Source organism: Notolepis coatsorum (genome assembly GCF_963971535.1).
Source record: "Notolepis coatsorum genome assembly, chromosome: 5".
Taxonomy (NCBI): Eukaryota; Metazoa; Chordata; class Actinopteri; order Aulopiformes; family Paralepididae; genus Notolepis; species Notolepis coatsorum.
This window is the reverse complement of record NC_140169.1, coordinates 23,418,940-23,436,726: the sequence shown is the minus strand read 5'-3', so window position 1 is coordinate 23,436,726 and position 17,787 is coordinate 23,418,940. Positions and strand designations below refer to the sequence as shown.

General features: G+C 45.5%; 2 protein-coding genes across 5 annotated transcripts in view; one reads left to right on the top strand and one right to left on the bottom strand.

The window, feature by feature from the left end:
- The window catches only part of ehhadh (enoyl-CoA, hydratase/3-hydroxyacyl CoA dehydrogenase), an 83,274-nt gene extending 73,004 nt beyond the window's left edge, over positions 1 to 10,270 (bottom strand). For all 3 annotated transcript variants that reach the window (XM_084314566.1, XM_084314568.1, XM_084314567.1), the window contains exon 1: positions 10,096 to 10,270. In XM_084314566.1, coding sequence (XP_084170692.1) covers positions 10,096 to 10,196 — 101 coding nt within the window. In that variant the 5' untranslated portion in view covers positions 10,197 to 10,270. The remainder of the gene's footprint in view (positions 1 to 10,095) is intronic.
- A 3,452-nt stretch (positions 10,271 to 13,722) lies between these two features.
- Positions 13,723 to 17,787, top strand: part of tmem41aa (transmembrane protein 41aa) — a 28,891-nt gene continuing 24,826 nt past the window's right edge. For both annotated transcript variants that reach the window (XM_084314673.1, XM_084314674.1), the window contains exon 1: positions 13,723 to 13,975. In XM_084314673.1, the coding sequence (XP_084170799.1) occupies positions 13,797 to 13,975 (179 nt within the window). In that variant the 5' untranslated portion in view covers positions 13,723 to 13,796. The remainder of the gene's footprint in view (positions 13,976 to 17,787) is intronic.

The window sequence follows — 17,787 nt, the reverse complement described above, 5'->3', positions numbered from 1 at the left end:
CTCAGAACGGTAGCAGTTCGCCGGCAGCATCCTAGTGCTAGTAAAGTTAGCTCTCAGAACGGTAGCAGTTAGCCCGCAGCATCCTAGTACTGCTAACATTAGCTCTCAGAACGGTAGAAGTTAGCCCGCAGCATCCTAGTACTGCTAACGTTAGCTCTCAGAACGGTAGCCACTAGCCAGTTAGCCCGCAGCACCAGCAATGGTAAGCGTGTCTCATTTAATTTCCACCACTGAAGCGGGTTTTCCCCTATCGATTGCATCCTCCTGTGTGTAGACAACCAGCTCTGCGTGTGCTCGCTCCACTACAGTGAGGACTGGTCTCGCCCTCTGCTGGCGCGTGCTGTGTGTGCACTACAACCAATGCCGTCTGTTGTGAAGGGCCAGATTAAAGCTGAGAATCTACATTTATTGTTTTATATACCTTGTATATTATTTATATATACACGTTATATCCCTTTAAGCCTGCGTTTGAATCCTAGTAATATTCGCTTTCCTCATTGGATAACGCTATCGGCGCCAGACGGCAAGCCCCTAAAGTCAGGTTCAAAGGCGAGTCCGGGCATGTTGCAACATGCCTGGAGACGGCGCATTGATTCGAGACGAGAACTGAGGTTCGGCACTAGAAAGCCACTTAAGTATATATACGGCGGCAGGTGCGAACAGTAGCTGTTCAACGTTCATCAAGTGCAGTGTGATTCTAATGTAGTGAGAAGCAGTTCGTCTAACAGAGCGTTGAGAACCACGTGCGAAGTGAATAGTAAAAGTGTCAGATTTAATGCAGTAACGTCAAGTTCGACTTAGCTTAATGTGAAGTAAAGAGTCGTTAATTATTGTGTATCGTGCCAACAGCAGTTTGTTCGTGTGCAGCATTACCCAGCAGTTCGTTCGTTTAGCTAGTGGACCTTAGCCAGTGTGCATGGACTAAATACATTGGTGCCAGTACACGAGGAGGCCTAGTCGGAGAACCTACTGGACATGTGCATATTGGAACCGACGGCGGCGATTGCAGAACCAGTATTGGTTGGATTATAGTGATTGTGGAACGTACTACCTGGAGAAGAGCATCGTTAATACCCACTGTCGTTTGGATTTAACCACCTTGAGGATCTACATTCGGGCTGGCTTCGTGGACCGAGGCTAGCTGGCTATCATCATTGCTATCGTGCAATTGGATTACAGTTATTGCTTTGATGCTGAGCATCTGGATTACGTGAACCCCCTTCTTCTTCAATTGATCAGACTGAGTATCCGAACATTCCTCTCTCCTCCAGAGCTTACATCTCTGGGAGGAAACCCCTTGTCTCCAGCGGTACCAGCGTTTCCCCCTATAATTGCCATCCTACGCCAGGCGGCGTTAGCCTAGTACCCCATCGTAGGAATTATTCTATTCCCACTGACTTTTGCTACTGACTGACTTATGCATATTCTTCGCCATACAAGCGCGACCCTAATTCTCCTATCTGTACAATTTGCTGCATAATAATAAATACCCTCAATGATATTTCTTTGTCCCCGTGCCGTGTTATTATGAGTGTCTGCCATAATTAGATGTACTGTCTGGCAAGTAATACTAAGTACATAACTAGCAGTGGTTTAATCTATCACAATCTTTAATACAGTCAGGGTTTTGTAACCCCTCAGTTACACTGTCCCTGTCAAAACTCCGTTTCAGTGTAATAGAAACTGAAACGCATCTGTGATTTTGACGGTATTGATTTTCAATACCGTCGGGATTTCTAAATACCCTGGTATACCGTAATACCGTCATACCACCCAAGCCTACAAAGCACTTCAACAAAGATTCAACTACATTTACAATAAATGGAGGACACAAGTTAATCTTCTAAAGGTCCGTTATCACAATCAACAGAACATTTGTCTAATGAGCTGCTTACAGATATCATTGCAGATGTCACAGGTCTTTCTAAAGATGCCCAGCATACTTATGATGAACTACGTGACATCTCAACTCCAGACCAGGACACACATCTAAGAGTGGATCTGTGTGCAGGGATATCGGAGTTAATTGTATCCAGAGCCTCATTTAGACTGGATGGAAGTGTGTTAGAAGGAGGAGAGAAAGAGTGGCCAGAAGCAGGCTCTCTCTTTGACTCAAGCACCTATAAATCTGGTTCTACCACTTCTTCCAGGAAAGGCACCTCAGTGCGTTCAAGCAGATCTTCTGTAAAGCGACGAGAAGCTGTCGCTGATGCTGCTGCAAGCCAAGCTGTTCTGGAAGTGTTAAAAGAACAAGAAAAAGAACAATTGGAAATACAGTGCCTAGAAGCAGAAGCTAAAAAGAAGATAGCTGGGCAAGAGGCAGCAGGCATAAAGCATCGTTTAGAACGAGAAGCAGAAGAGGTTAAGCGTAGTTTAGAACGAGAAGCAGAAGAGGTTGAACGAAGAATTATTTTAAAGTTGCCTGATTGGCTAACGGCGAGATGGAACAGGATGGTTATCCAAGAAGAAGAGAGTAACCAATTCCCCTCCTTTAGCCAATTTGTAAGATTTCTAACAAGAGAAGCGAAAATTGCCTGCAACCCTGTTACATCACTGCAGTCACTGAAACAAGGTGAGACTGAAAAACCAAAATGCCCAAGATATCAAAGCTTTGAAGCAAAGGCACTGACCACATGTTCCAATGAAAAGACTGTCATAACATGTATTTTCTATGAGAAGTCAGGGCATACTTTGCATAAATGCAGGACGTTCATGGAGAAAACTGTTTCAGACAGAGTCAAATTTGTTCAAACCGGAAAGCTATGTTTTGGTTGTCTCAAGTCTGGTCACTACTCAAAGAGCTGCAGCAGTAGGAATGTTTGCGACATGTGCCACAAGCAGAATCCTACATGTCTGCATGAGGAGCGAGCCAAAGAAGGACAAAGACCACCACAAGCCAAGCTAAATGAAGAAAAGCCAAGTACAAGTCAACAATGGTACAAAGAAAGACCTCAATCAACACAATGCAAAGAAACAACCACAAACTCTACTTCACATAGAGTAATACTTCATGAAGCTAACACACAAACAACTGCAATAATTCCTGTCTGGCTTTCATCCACGACTCAACCAACACAAGAAGTCCTTGTTTACGCTCTGTTGGATTCTCAAAGCGACACAACCTTTGTTATAAGGGAAGTAGCAGAAGCGTTGGAAGCAACCAAAGTCAAAGTCAAGCTCTCTACTATGACCTCAAGAACCACAGTAGTAAGCTCTGAAAGAATAGACAACTTAGAAATCCGTGGCTTTTACTCTGGTAAGAAGATATCTTTACCACCAGTCTACACGCAGGATTTCATTCCAGCCAACAGAACACACATACCAACAGATGGAACTGCAAAAGCGTGGTCCCGTCTAGAGCACCTCCAAGGAAATATTGCACCTATGCAGGACTGTAAAGTAGGTCTGCTCATTGGGTACGACTGCTCACAACGTCACAAGCCCTGCTTCCAAGGGAAGTTGTGTCTGGCAAAGAAAGTCAGCCTTATGCACAGCGTACAGACCTTGGATGGAGTATTGTTGGCCATGGGAATCCCTGTGTAGACATCGGAATCAGCCATCGCATAGTATTGAGACAAGTAACAGCAGGTGTGAAACGTTCTGTTAATCTCAAAACTGAAGTACACTATGTGAGCCGAACCCAAGTAAAAGAAATTACTCCCTCAGACATAAGAGTTCTTGAATCATATTTCTCAGAAAGAACTGGAGAACATGACCCTGTGTCTCAAGAAGATCTCACGTGCCTGTCGAAGTTGAGAAAAACCATCACACAAAAGAACAATGGTCACTATGAAATGCCATTACCCTTCAAAGAAAAGAAAAAGAAAAGAAAAAGAAAAAAGGAAAAGAGAACTCAAGGTGGGAGAAATTAAGGAAGATGATCCTGAACACTCCAACACTAAAGCAAAGGGAAACAGATCATTATTGGATCGCCTACAGAGATTCTCGGAATGTGTCAAGTATAGAAAGTACAGAAGATGTACTGAAGAACAAAGAGTGGGTGACTTACCACAAGATCGGAAGCAACTCCACCCTTCACTTACGCTGGTATAGACTGCTTTGGTCCGATCTATGTTGAAGGAAGGAAGGATCTCAAAAGATATGATCTCTTACTTACCTGTCTATGTTCAAGGGCCATACACATAGAGGTGATTATGATATGACATAATATGATATGGCAACTGATGCATTTATCAATGCCTTAAGAGGAAATGTTCGGCAAACAAAAGTGGCACAAGGACGGAAGGAACTCGAAGGTCAACGACATTGTTCTTCTGCAGGACGATCTGGCACCACGTAATGAATGGAAGCTGGCCAGAATTACAGACGTCTATCCAGGGTCAGATGGTAGGGTGAGAAAATTGAAATTGCTGGTGAGTGACACCACCTTTGACAAAAAAGGGAAATCTATAACTAAAAGAGTGTTCCTTGATAGACCTGTACAGAAGGTTGTAACACTACTTGAAGCAGACTAATTTAATGTTTTGCCTAAAACTTATGTTAAATGACATTTACATTTAGTCATTTGGCTGGCGCTTTTATCCAAAGCGACCTACAAGTGCTGTACAAGTCATCAGGAAGGGCACAACTCTATCAGCTGAATGATCACAAGGAATGTTTAATTTAGAAGTCAACCATTATGTCCAGAGAAATCCCACGTGTGCGATTTGGTGGGAGTGTAGCTGTGGCCATTATATGGTTTCATAATTTATATGTTATTTGAGTTTGTAAGTCTAGTGTAATATTTGAGAATGTATTTATGTTGCATTTCTTATTTTCTTTATTATTTAATTTGCTACAGTTTATAGTATATTCATTTTGACGTCTGGTTATATATGGTGTCCCGTTAGGCTACTCTCGCGTTTTTCTTTTGGGACTGATTACGGCACCTGCGAGCAAGCGGCAGGGATGGTCGGAGTTGTACTGGTTCTACCAAGTTCAAGTTTCTTTAATAGTTGTCATACAGAAGTACAGAATACTTTTATACAAAATGCTTCTTACTGTTACGCTCCAGAGACTGTGCAAGACAAGATAAGTATGAAATAAAATAACATAGTATAGCATGTAAATTAGAAGTAAAAAAAAAAAAAAGGTCACAGTGTTCAGTATAGACATATGTACAATGTTCGATGCAGAATAGACGTAACTGAGTTACCATATAATATACAATATACTATGCAGTGTACTAATATACAATACTATATAGTGCAAGGCAGAAATGGGATGAGGTGCAATTTAGGTACAATTTACAGTAGGTGTATGAGTTGTAGTGCAAATCCTTTATCAATAAATATAAAGTGTGTACCAAGACTGTTGACAAGAACAGAAGAATGAAAACCCCTTTTATGTAGCATGCAGCCAACGAGGTATTTAGTGTTTGTTTGTATTTTGCTTTGCTGACGTGTTGTTTTTCATACTGTGTATATTATTGTTTGTGTTGACCTAACGCAACTTATGTTTTCTGTTTTAAGTTTTCACATGGATTGGAGGTGGATTGGAGGACCAAGCTTTCAATAAACCCGTAGAAAGAAACCACTTGTGTCTGCTGTGCTTGCACGGAGTTATAGTCTTGCTGAGTTTGTTATTTGAACCGAAGAGAATGGACTGTTTTGCCCATGTGTAATGATAGTTTGTTATCAGCGAGCCATATGCAGATTTTGCCTAGTTCCGAGCTGAGGGTTTTTTCAACCTGCAACTTGTTCTTGTCAGAGCTCGGAACTAGGCAAAATCTGCATATGGCTCGCCAACAACAAACGTAAGGTTATGTATATAACCAAGTTATATGAATACTGGTGACGCTCAGCGTCATTCTGCACTAACCTCACTTCGTGCACAGCACTGAATAAAAAATCCACAATGTACCTTTACATACCGACATCCGTCTGGCCACACCCCTATCCGTTTACCTTCATAAGCAGGTGTGTGGTCACCTACTCGCATCCTTCCCAAACTTTCACCACAAGGCGAGGTCAAGGGCCGCAGTGGCGTCCTGACGCTGAGCGTTACCAGTATTCATAGAACTTGGTTATATACATAACCTTACATTCTATATCATACTGGCTTCCGCTCAGCGTCATTCTGCACAACAGGAGCTGAGCGGGAGCCAGAAGCTCGACAAATGTACTCCACTGAGGCCCCCCACAACCATCAGACCGGAGAGGACCGAGCCCCCCGACCCTCCCTAATGGAGGATACTCTCCCTATTGGAGGACGGGAAGGAGACGGATCCGACCGTGCGAAGAGAAACTCGAGCAACTCAACGCACAGGGTGAGCAAACCGTGGCTTGACCCCACGACTACGCACACGCACAACCCACATGCCACCAGGGAACGAGGGTCAAGAGCAAACTCAACCCTGTGGCAAGGCCGTAGCAGCGGAGCGCGAAGGAAGACCCAGACCCACTGAAGGGACTGGATCCCCTGGAAAAAGGGGGCCCGGAGAGGTCAATGACGCCAAGCATCAAGACCTCACCAGGCCGTCACTTAGGGACACCGCCCCCCACATCGCCAGCCTATTCGGACAGGGCCCCTCCAAGAGCAGGCCCTTCCCCCCACTAGTACGCCGCCTGGCACACTGACCCTGCAACACAGGCAGTCAGCATGGCCGTAACTTGAAGCACTCAAAAGGCTAACCATAACGGAAGCAGGCAGCGCACCGGGGAGACGACCCCAGAGGGGTCGATCCCTTAAACCAGGCAGCAGGCTTTAGACCCGAGCCTGGAGCACTGCGGACGAGACAGGCGCCAAAGGGGTCAACTGAAAACAGCACCCCGGCGGAAGAAGCATATGCTGGCATTGTTGCGCACCATGACAAAGCCTCCACCAAAAAAAACCCACCCAGAGGGGTCGAGGCAGAGAAGGCTGACACGATTGGCAGACGTCATGAACGTGCAGGGGCACACTCAACCGGGTAACCCGGGAGTTGACTCTGCTCCAACACACAGGCGGTGGTTGTTCCTATAACCCCTCAAGAAAAAACTCCATAACACACCTGCGGGTATACACCGGCTACACCGCAGTACAAGTGTTTCAGTTTTCAAAAAAGGGTTATTCCAGGCCTACGGGTCGACGAAACACAACTTCGGACCGGGCCCGGCGGCTCGGGAAGCACACAGGGCTACCAGAGGAGGTCCAGAAGACCACCCCAACAGCCCCCTCTTCGCCATGCGTGAGAGAGGAGCGAAAAGAATGGAGAACCAGCCCCTTTATGATAGCGCAGGGTACAACATGTACCCAACAAAGGGTCTCCATAACGCCCAACCCTGTGACACCCGGGCCGACCCGGCATTTTTCCCCCTGAAAAAAGCACAAGTCCCTCAGGGTACCAGAACAGCAGATCTGCGTCCCCGGCGGACAACGGGTTTAACTGACCTGGACCAGCGCGACCAGAACCAGTCCCGTGCCCTAACCACGCCGACATCCCCACTCCAGGAGAGGGGGTAGGCATGCGTGTCGATCTAAAACATGGAAAGAGGGCGCCACCCAGATGGTCCCATTTGTACCGCGCTCAGTGGCCCACCCCAAGGGCGTGAGACCCCTCTACCTATGTTCTGATCCATTCTGTTAACATCCCCCAGATATGAACGAGAATCCGTCGAGACCCAGTAACAGGCGCTCGGAAGAGGAAAAAATCCCCCATTCCAGTTGCCCTATAAAAACGCTGTTTTAATAACGAGCAACCAAGGCGTACTAGCCTCCTGCGTGATTCTTATCAGAAAACACCCCGAGCCAGCACTATGTACGCGTCGAGACCCAAACACATCAATGGATAGTCTAACCAGACACCAGACATTGATCCTTCAAGTCGCCTGGGAGAACGACAAGGAGTTGTCGTGCTTCATATTCTCCACTCTTTTTATTATTAAAAAGAAAGAAACACCGACTGACATGAATCCCACGTGACGCGGCCGAGGGTAAAAATTGTTTACATTCTTACATCCCGCCACCCTCACCACAGAGAGGAGACGGGAATCCTCAGAGAGACTTCCCACGTGAGCCATAGATTGAAAAGTCATGGTAACATTGAGTCATGTGACCAACAGACTCAAGTCACGCGTATATCGAGCGTAGTAGAACAGTAAGTTCCTACGCTCTGCCCCGACAACTTGACAATAACAGACCCTACATACGGGTCTGAAAAAACTCACGGAAGCCGTCGTCCAATAGAAACGTGCCTAGTGACGTTTTCTATGACGGGGGGAAACCCATGACTCAACCACCTGTGATAGGTGCGGAGTCAGGGAAACCCTTCCCCCCCCCCTGCCTAACAGCTTGGCCCTGACCGAATGAAAAGAGACTCCAAGAAACCCCCTGACCAATCAGAAGAGGGAAGGAGGGGTTTATCCGGTACCCCCTCGCAAGCCCAACCCTTGCATACGACAACAACAAACAGCCATATGATACCTTAAGTAGCCAGTATGCTAATGAACAGCGCAAAGCTAATTCAATGCACGCTAGCCACAGACACGTCTGTGAACAGGGTTTATAACAAGGCCAAGTTATGTATGTGTGAACCCGACACCCGTGTCTATGTTGCAAGACACAGAAAATCTGATAGAGAGAGAGCGGCCTGAGCCGCGGTACTTTTTCATACACAAGCTTTACTGCAGACCAACACAATAGTGTTGCGGCTCAATATCACTGTTTAAGCAACAGAGCACTAGGGCTGTCTTAAATACTTCGAAGCTTCGAAGCTTCGTTCGATGGCACAAGCTTCGAACATTTAAAAAATAATCGAAGTTAAAAAAAAAAATTAAAAATAAAATAAAAAATTTAACTTCGATTTTTTTTTTATGTTCGAAGCTTGTGCCATCGAAATAACGTTTATCCATTCAACTAGCTGCTGTACTGCTATGGTAGCTAGCCTAGCCGCAATGCTATGGTCTATCCCATTCACGTTAGCATGTAAGCTAACAACAAGAGCGTTAGGTTTAGTCTCTCGCTTTTTGAGAGACATAAACTCTCCGCTCTTGGTGGTACATTGTGTTGATGACTCTGCACCCCCCCCTTAACAACTGTTTGTATTGAGCCGTATTGTATTGTACCCATTCTGCAATGTTAAATAACGTTTATCCATTCAACTAGCTGCTGTACTAAGCTATGGTAGCTAGCCTAGCCGCAATGCTATGGTGATCCCATTCACGTTAGCATATAAGCTAACAACAACAAAGCTGTAAAGGAATGTGAATCACTACCCACTTTCAAAAACTCTCAAAGAACACCTACGGGAGACTGCAATTCGAAACTGGCCCCTACAAATGCCCTAACCCAGTTGTACAGTAAATGACCAAGTATGGCTTTGTCAGTATTCCAATGTACAGTGTACAATGTCCCCCACCCCCCTGCCCAACCCCCCCCCCCCACCTCCAATGCTTGAGGAGCATAAAGTTATCGGTATCGGTATCGGTGTCAAAAAATCAATATCGTGCATCCCTATACCCAACCTCCTCCAATGTACAGTTTCTACGTCAAATGTATATACACTCTTTTTCTGGACACTTTTTGTATCACAAACAGTACTGTATGCAAATCTGGTATGTCAATTATGTATAGATGTAGCAGTACTGTCTATCTGTATGTCGTGTGTGTCATATATGTTATGATGAATTGAAAATGGGGGACCCTGATGTAAACAAGACGAAAGTCTTTCTCTGGTCTGCATCCCCTTAACAATTGTATGTATTGAGCTGTACTGTACTGTACCCATTCTGCAATCTGTTAATAAACGTTTCAATCAATCAATCAGAAAAGAGACCAGCATGGCTGAGTGAGTCATCCGCAAACAGGAACAAGTTGCAGTCACAGGCTGATGACATGTAATTTGCATAAATTAGGAACATTTGCATAAAATACTATAACTATAATAAATGTATTACAACAATACAAATTACATTGGCAATACAACAGATGGACAGATGTGAAGAGGTTTACAAGCTATTATAAATAACTATAATGTCGACTCTTCAGATAAACCTAAATGACGTCACGGACGCTTTATGAATGAACGCTTTATGAATGAATGATGTGAAATAACCTCAAACAAAGCCACACTAGTACTGGTTAGTAGTAACGTTACTTGACCTCAACTCTGCTCACCTGAGTGCGTTGACAGGCGGATTCTGGAGAGTGATCAATGCAACAGATCCCGAAACCAGAGTGTATTGAGCCATGAATATATGTATCTGTCGACTGAACATACTGCGAATGATCCAATTCGGTTGGGTCAGTCAGTCAGTCAGTCATCTTGAACTTTGGAACTTCTTCAGGCATCTCGCCGTGACCTTTGTAACACAAACTGTACGCAACCTTTGATACACCCGAAGTGAGTAGGGTATATCTGCAGAGCCGCAAGCCCAACGTCTGGGCGGGGCTTCGGGGCTTGTACTAGGTTTGAGGCGGTATTCGGGACTTGTACTCGGTTTTACTGTGCGTGGGCGGGGCGTCGGGGCCTGTACCTTGTTTTGTTGGGCGGGGCTTCATAGTGCCTATTGGCCATTGGCTGACAGATCTGTGTCCGCCCCCGCTGCTTGACTGTTTTTGCGACCCAAACTAGAGAGAGACCCCTGTGGTGTTGGTACTGAGAGATCTGTCAGCCAATGGCCAATAGGCACTATGAAGCCCCGCCCAACAAAACAAGGTACAGGCCCCAACGCCCCGCCCACGCACAGTAAAACCGAGTACAAGCCCCGAAGCACCACCTCAAACCTAGTAAATGCAAATGACATGTCGTCAGCCTGTGACTGCAACTTGTTCCTGTTTGCGGACGACTCAGCCCTGCTGGTCTCTGACAAGAACAAGTTGCAGGTTGAAAAAACCCTCAGCTCGGAACTAGGCAAAATCTGCATATGGCTCGCTGATAACAAACTATCATTACACATGGGCAAAACAGAGTCCATTCTCTTCGGCTCAAATAACAAAATCAGCAAGACCGACGGCTTCTCAGTTACAGTGGGTGACAATATTGTCACAAGGAAAGACGAAATTACCTAGCTGGGTTCCATCGTAGAGGCAAATCTTTCCTGTGACAAAATGACATCCAATGTAATAAAAAAAGTCAACTAACGAACTAGATTCTTGTACCGGATCTCCTCTCTGGTAAACAAGAATACCCTGAAGACTCTGGCAGGAGCACTCATTCAAGGGTACTACGACTATGCGTGCACCTCATGGTACCAAAGCACCTCAAAGGCGCTTAAAACAAGATTACAAACATCACAAAACAAACTGGTCAGACTACTACTTGACCTTACCCCCAGAACCCACCTCACCCCTGCCCACTTTGACAACCTAGGATGGCTTAGAGTAGACGACAGAGTACAGCAACTTGCAATGGGCCTGGTCTACAAGATACACTATACGACTAAGGTACCCATGTACTTGTCAAAATACTTCCCAAAGGTCAGTGAATACCACAACCACTACACCAGAGGAAGCTCAACAAATCATGTTAAACCCAGATTCGGCTCAAACAAGGGACTAAACACGTTTCGCAATTATGCCACATCAATGTGGAACACCCTACCCAAAGCTGTAAAGGAATGTGAATCCCTACCCACATTCAAAACCACTCTTAAAGAGCACCTGTTATGGTTTGTAACCGACCCCAATCGCACAACACAAGACAGGTATGAGAGTAAGCCAAGAACTGGGCATTTATTGAATACAACAGAAAAGCGGCACTGTCCCTTTAAGGGAGAACACAAAAATACTGGAACAAGGAAAAAAGGGCAATGTGCCTTTAAGAGGCGAGCAGGCTAAGGGGAAGGCTAAGGGAGAACACAAAATACTGGAAACAAGAATTAGGGAAAATTGGCACTGTGCCTTTAAGAGGCGAGCAGGCTAAAGGACAGGGCCAGGGCAAGGACAGGGCAGGAACAGGGGCACTGGAGTGGGGAACAGGGACAGAGGCCCGCGGAGGCGGGCTGGAGACAGGGACAGGGAAAACAGGGTTAAGGCCTTGGACAGGGCGAGGGACAGGGGTACTGGAGAGGGGAACAGGGACAGAGGCCCGCGGAGGCGGGCTGGAGACAGGGACAGAGAGAACAGGGTTAAGGCCTTGGACAGGGCGAGGGCCAGAGCTGCTTACAGGGATGGAGTAGGAGCGCGCAGGCTAGACGTCTGGAGTGGGGCGCGTCGGCTTGGAGAACGCGCCGGTTCGGAGAGCGCGCCGGCTCGGAGAGACACAGGTTCGGAGAGCGCGCCGGCTCGGAGAGACACATCCTCCCGTAGAGAATTAGAGAGCGATGCGCGTCTGGAGTGGTAGCGCGCCGGCTAAACGTCTGAAGTGGTGCGCGTCGGCTTGGAGAACGCGCCGGTTCGGAGAGCGCGCCGGCTCGGAGAGACACATCCTCCCGTAGAGAATTAGAGAGCGATGCGCGTCTGGAGTGGAGCGCGTCTGCTGAAGAAGCGCATCAGCGCGGAGTCTGGAGTGGTGCGCGTCTGCTGTAGAAGCGCATCAGCACGGAGTCTGGAGTGGTGCGCGTCTGGCGCGGGGTCTGGAGTGGTGCGCGTCTGCTGTAGAAGCGCATCAGCGCGGAGTCTGGAGTGGTGCGCGTCTGCTGTAGAAGCGCATCAGCGCGGAGTCTGGAGTGGTGCGCGTCTGCTGTAGAAGCGCATCAGCGCGGAGTCTGGAGTGGTGCGCGTCTGGCGCGGGGTCTGTAGTGGAACACTGGAATACCTCCCGTAGAGAATTAGAGAGCGCAGTACTGTGTCCCACTCCAGGCAAACGGCGACAGGTGCACGAAGGCTTGCACCTCGTCTCACGCCGGAGATGAAACAGCATACAGACAGATAGGGAATCTCCCGTAGGAGCTTACAGATAGAGAACGACCCGACGAGGACTGGGGGGGAGATCGAGGTATTTAAAGCCCACTGGGGCGCTAATTAGAAAACACATCAGGTGCGTGATGGTAATTGATACTTGAACTAGAAGTGTGTGTTCGGCAAGGACCAATCAAACACATAATGAAAAGTAGTCCAAGGGTGTGGGCTGCTGAAGAGCAGACGAGAGTAAACGAACGCGAGGGTGGGGGCTGGAGAGGTGAGGAGACAGGGAATTAAAGGCCCAGGGAACAGGAATTAAGGTCCAGGGAAGAGGCGAACCTCACAGCACCTACGGGAGGCTGCAATTCGAAACTGGCCACTGTAAATGCCCAAAACCCCCACCACCTCCTAATAGACAGTCTTCTCCCCACCGCATGTATATACTATATTCCCTCCCCGCCGTATGTATATTTCTCTCCCACCCACCCACCCCCTCCTAATGTACAGTCCCCTCCCTATGGAGAAATCTACCCCCATACCTCCCCATCATATGTATATACTCTGTCAGGATCTAGGGGTAACAGTACTGTATATTTGAATACCGTTTATGTCACAAATGTATCAGTACTAAATACCTATATGCCATAAATGTCATGTATGTTGTGTATGTCATAAATGTCTATGAATTGAAAATGGGGGACCCTGATGTAAACAAGACAAACGTCTTTCTCAGGTCTGCATCCCCTTAACAATTGTGTGTATTGAGCCGTACTGTATTGTAACCATTTATGCAATCTGTTAAATAAAGTTTTCATTCATTCGGTACAAGCCCCGAAGCCCCGCCCAGACGTTGGGCTTGCGGCTCTGCAGATATCCCCTATTGCCCGGAATGACACGGGATGTGACGTCACTCACAGCATCTTTCGAGTCCAACCATGTTTCTTGTCCGCCGTCAGAGCAAGCACTTCGTTCCGCCGGGCGTCGCACCATGAAGCGCCACAGTTTCTAGATTTGTACAGCTATACTCGTTAAATATGCGGTCAGTTGTTGGGTTAATTGTTGTAGTTGTCGTTGCTACATTATATCTGTATTTGCTGTCCTCGTACCTTCCCGATGCTGGACCTCGGCGTCTTCTTCATCCCAACGTCCAGGAGAAGAATGTAGAAACGACAGAGTCCGAGGAGCCAGATGACAGCCAGGCAGAACCGAGCAGGTACAGTAATGACAGCCAGGCAGAACCGGTCAGGTACAGTAATGACAGCCAGGCAGAACCGATCAGGTACAGTAATGACAGCCAGGCAGAACCGATCAGGTACAGTAATGACAGCCAGGCAGAACCGATCAGGTTTGATTGATTGATTGAAAACTTTATTAACAGATTGCAGAATGGGTACAGTACAGTACAGCTCAATACATACAATTGTTAAGGGGATGCAGACCAGAGAAACACTTTCGTCTTGTTTACATCAGGGTCCCCCATTTTCAATTCATCATATAGACCGTCTCCTCCCCACCGCATGTATATATTCCCTCCCTGCCGTATGTATATCTCTCTCCCACCCACCCACCCCCTCCTAATGTACAGTCCCCTCCCCATCATATGTATATACTCTGTCAGGATCTAGGGGTAACAGTACTGTATATTTGAATACCGTTTATGTCACAAATGTGGTACTAAATACCTATATGTCCCTATGCCATAAATGTCATGTATGTTGTGTATGTCATAAATGTCTATATGAATTGAAAATGGGGGACCCTGATGGAAACAAGACAAACGTCTTTCTCAGGTCTGCATCCCCTTAACAATTGTGTGTATTGAGCCGTACTGTATTGTACCCATTCTGCAATCTGTTAAATAAAGTTTTCATTCATTCATTCATTCATTCATATTGAATGGTAGCCTACAGTAATGACAGCCAGGCAGAACCGATCAGGTACAGTAAGGTACACTAGTGTGAGCTAAGCTACCTTGCTAACTGAATACAATTAAGCCAATCTTAATTTACCACATCACCTGTACAGTTGTGCTATTGTAATCAATTGGTTCTCGACTGAGTGGCAGTGCAGCTAAGGTTCACCTAAAAGTCTCTCTCTCTCTCTCTCTCTCTTTCTCTCTCTCTCTCTCTCTCTCTCTCTCTCTCTCTCTCTCTCTCTCTCTCTCTCTCTCTCTCTCTCTCTCTCTCTCTCTCTCTCTCTCAATTCAATTTCAATTCAAATGGGCTTTATTGATATGGGAAACATACATTTACATTGCCAAAGCCAAACAAAACAAAACAATCAAACAGAGAAAACAAAAGAAATCACTACATTACAGACGGAATTTCCGCTGGATGTCCTTTTCTTGTCACAGCAGCTCACAAATCTTGCTGCTGTGTTTGCACATTCTTGTATTTCTCCCAGTAGGTATGGGAGTTTTGAGTTATTGTCCATGTTTTCAAAGTCTCTTTGGGTGTTTGCAATTTGTGGGAAGTATATGTCTCTGATGTCTTGGTATAGTGGGCAGGTTGTTAAGAAGTGGAGCTCGGTTTCCACCTCATCTTGTGTGCAGTGGGTGCACAGTCTGTCTTCTCTTGGGAGCCAGGTCTGCCTATGGCGGCCTTTCTCGATGGCTAGGCTGTGCTCGCTGAGTCTCAGTTGGGTGTTTGTCCCATTTGGTGAAGTCTTGGTTTGCAAGTGGGCCCCAGATTTCACAACCATATAGGGAAATCGGTTCTATGACAGAGTCTAATATTTTGAGCCAGATTTTGATTGGAATGTCTAATTTGATGTTCCTTTTTATGGCATAGAAAGCCCTTCTTGCTTTGTCTCTCAGGTCGTTCACAGCCTGATTGAAGTTCCCTGTAGCACTGATGTTTAGGCCGAGATATGTGTAGTTTTTGTGTGTTCTAGGGAAATTGTGTCTAGGAGGAATTTGTGTTTTTGTTGTTGTAGGCTGTGCCTTTTTTGGAATGTCATAATTTTAGTTTTGTTTAGGTTTACTGTCAGTGCCCATGTCTGGGAGAATTTGTGCAGAAGGTCAATGTGCTGTTGTAGCCCTTCTTTTGTTGGGGACAGCAGCACCAGGTCATCTGCAAACAGTAGGCATTTGACTTCTGTGTTTGCTAGGGGGATGCCAGGTGCTGCAGTTTGTTCCAATGTTTTTGCCAGTTCATTTATGTATATGTTGAAGAGGGTTGGACTCAAACTGCACCCCTGTCTAACCCCACAGCGTTGAGGGAAGAAGTCTGTGTGTTTTCCCTCAATCCTCACAGCACATGTGTTGTTGGTGTACATTGACTTTATGAGGTCGTAGGTTTTCCCTCCAATGCCACTATCTAACAGTTTGTACAGCAGACCCTCATGCCAAATTGAGTCAAATGCTTTTTGGAAGTCAACGAAACAGGAGTATACTTTGCTTTTATTTTTATTTATTTGGTTGTCGATTAGGGTGCTGAGGGTGAGAATGTGGTCTGTTGTACGGTGATTTGGTAGGAAGCCAATCTGTGATTTGCTCAAGGTATTGTTGTTTGTGAGGAAATGTATGAGTCTGTGGTTAATGATCATACAGAGGATTTTTCCAAGGTTGCTGTTGACACAGATCCCACGGTAATTGTTTGGGTCGTATTTGTCTCCCTTTTTGTGGAGCGGTGTTATGAGTCCTTGGTTCCAGATATTGGGGAAGATCCCGGAGCTAAGGACAATGTTAAGGGGTTTTAGTATAGCCAATTGTAATTTGGAGTCTGTGAATATGATCATTTCATTTAGGATACCATCCGCGCCGCACGGCAGGCCTTTTTGGTTTTAAGTGATTTTATTTTGTCCTGTAGTTCTTGTAGTGTAATTGGGGAGTCTAGCAGGTTCTGGTAGTCTTTTATGGTTGACTCCAGGCTTTGTAGTTTATCTTGTATGTGTTTTTGCTGTTCATTTTTTTGTATTGGGCTAAAGAGATTGGAGAAGTGGTTTACCCATACATCTCCATTTTGGATGGGTAGCTCCTCGTGGTATACTTTGTTCAGTTTGTTCCAGTTTTCCCAGAAGTTATTTGTTTTTATGGATTCCTCTATATCTTTTAGCTGGTTTCTAACATGTTGGTCCCTTTTTTTCTGACTGTTTTTGTAATGTTTCAGTGTTTCACTGTATTGGAGACGTGTGTTCTGGTTGTCTGGGTCTCTGTGTTTTTGGTTTGATAGGTTCCTTAATTTCTTCCTGAGATTTTTACAATCATTATCATACCATTTGTCATGCATATTTTTATTTTTCCTCGCTTTCCTATTTGAGGCCTTTAGGTTGGATAAGGAAGCTGTAAGGTCAAATATGTTATTGAGGTTTTCTACCGCCCCGTTTACACTTTTGCTGTTGTGTTGGAAGTTTTTTCGTAGGAATTGCTCTAATTTGGATTGGACTTTTTGTAGCTTGATAGCGGATTGGAATGCTTCCATACTACTTTCCTTCCATTTGTAGCGTTTTTTAATAGTGTGTAGTTTGTTTGGTTTTGGTATGTCCTGGTTGGGTGTTGATCTATTCAGGTAGATAGTGGTTTTGCTGTGGTCTGACAGGGGTGTTTGCTGGCTGACTGTGAACGCTCTGAGAGACTCTAGGCTGAGGTCAGTGATAAAATAGTCTACTGTACTCAGGGTTAGAAATTAACATTTTTTTTCAAGGGCTTTTTTTGCCCCCCTTAATTGATTTTCGGGGGCTTTTTTTTGTATTTCGGGGGCACAACATTTTTATAATGAAAATTAACATAAAGATTATAAAACATTGACACTTTTTTTTACAGTCTTTGTCCCTATGTTTGATAACGTAATGTTAATGTCTCCATATATAGGGCTCTACGCTAACCTTTTTCCCAAGGAGCACATGTGCTCCTAAATAAAATCTTAATAAATAAAATCTAAATACAAATTTAGGAGCACACAGAAATTTAGGAGCAATTGTTCAAGTAACACACACTCACACACACACACACACGATGTGTGACATCATGGCTTGGTTTCATGTTTTGAGGTACCTTCAATTATCTGTAAATAATACATACATACT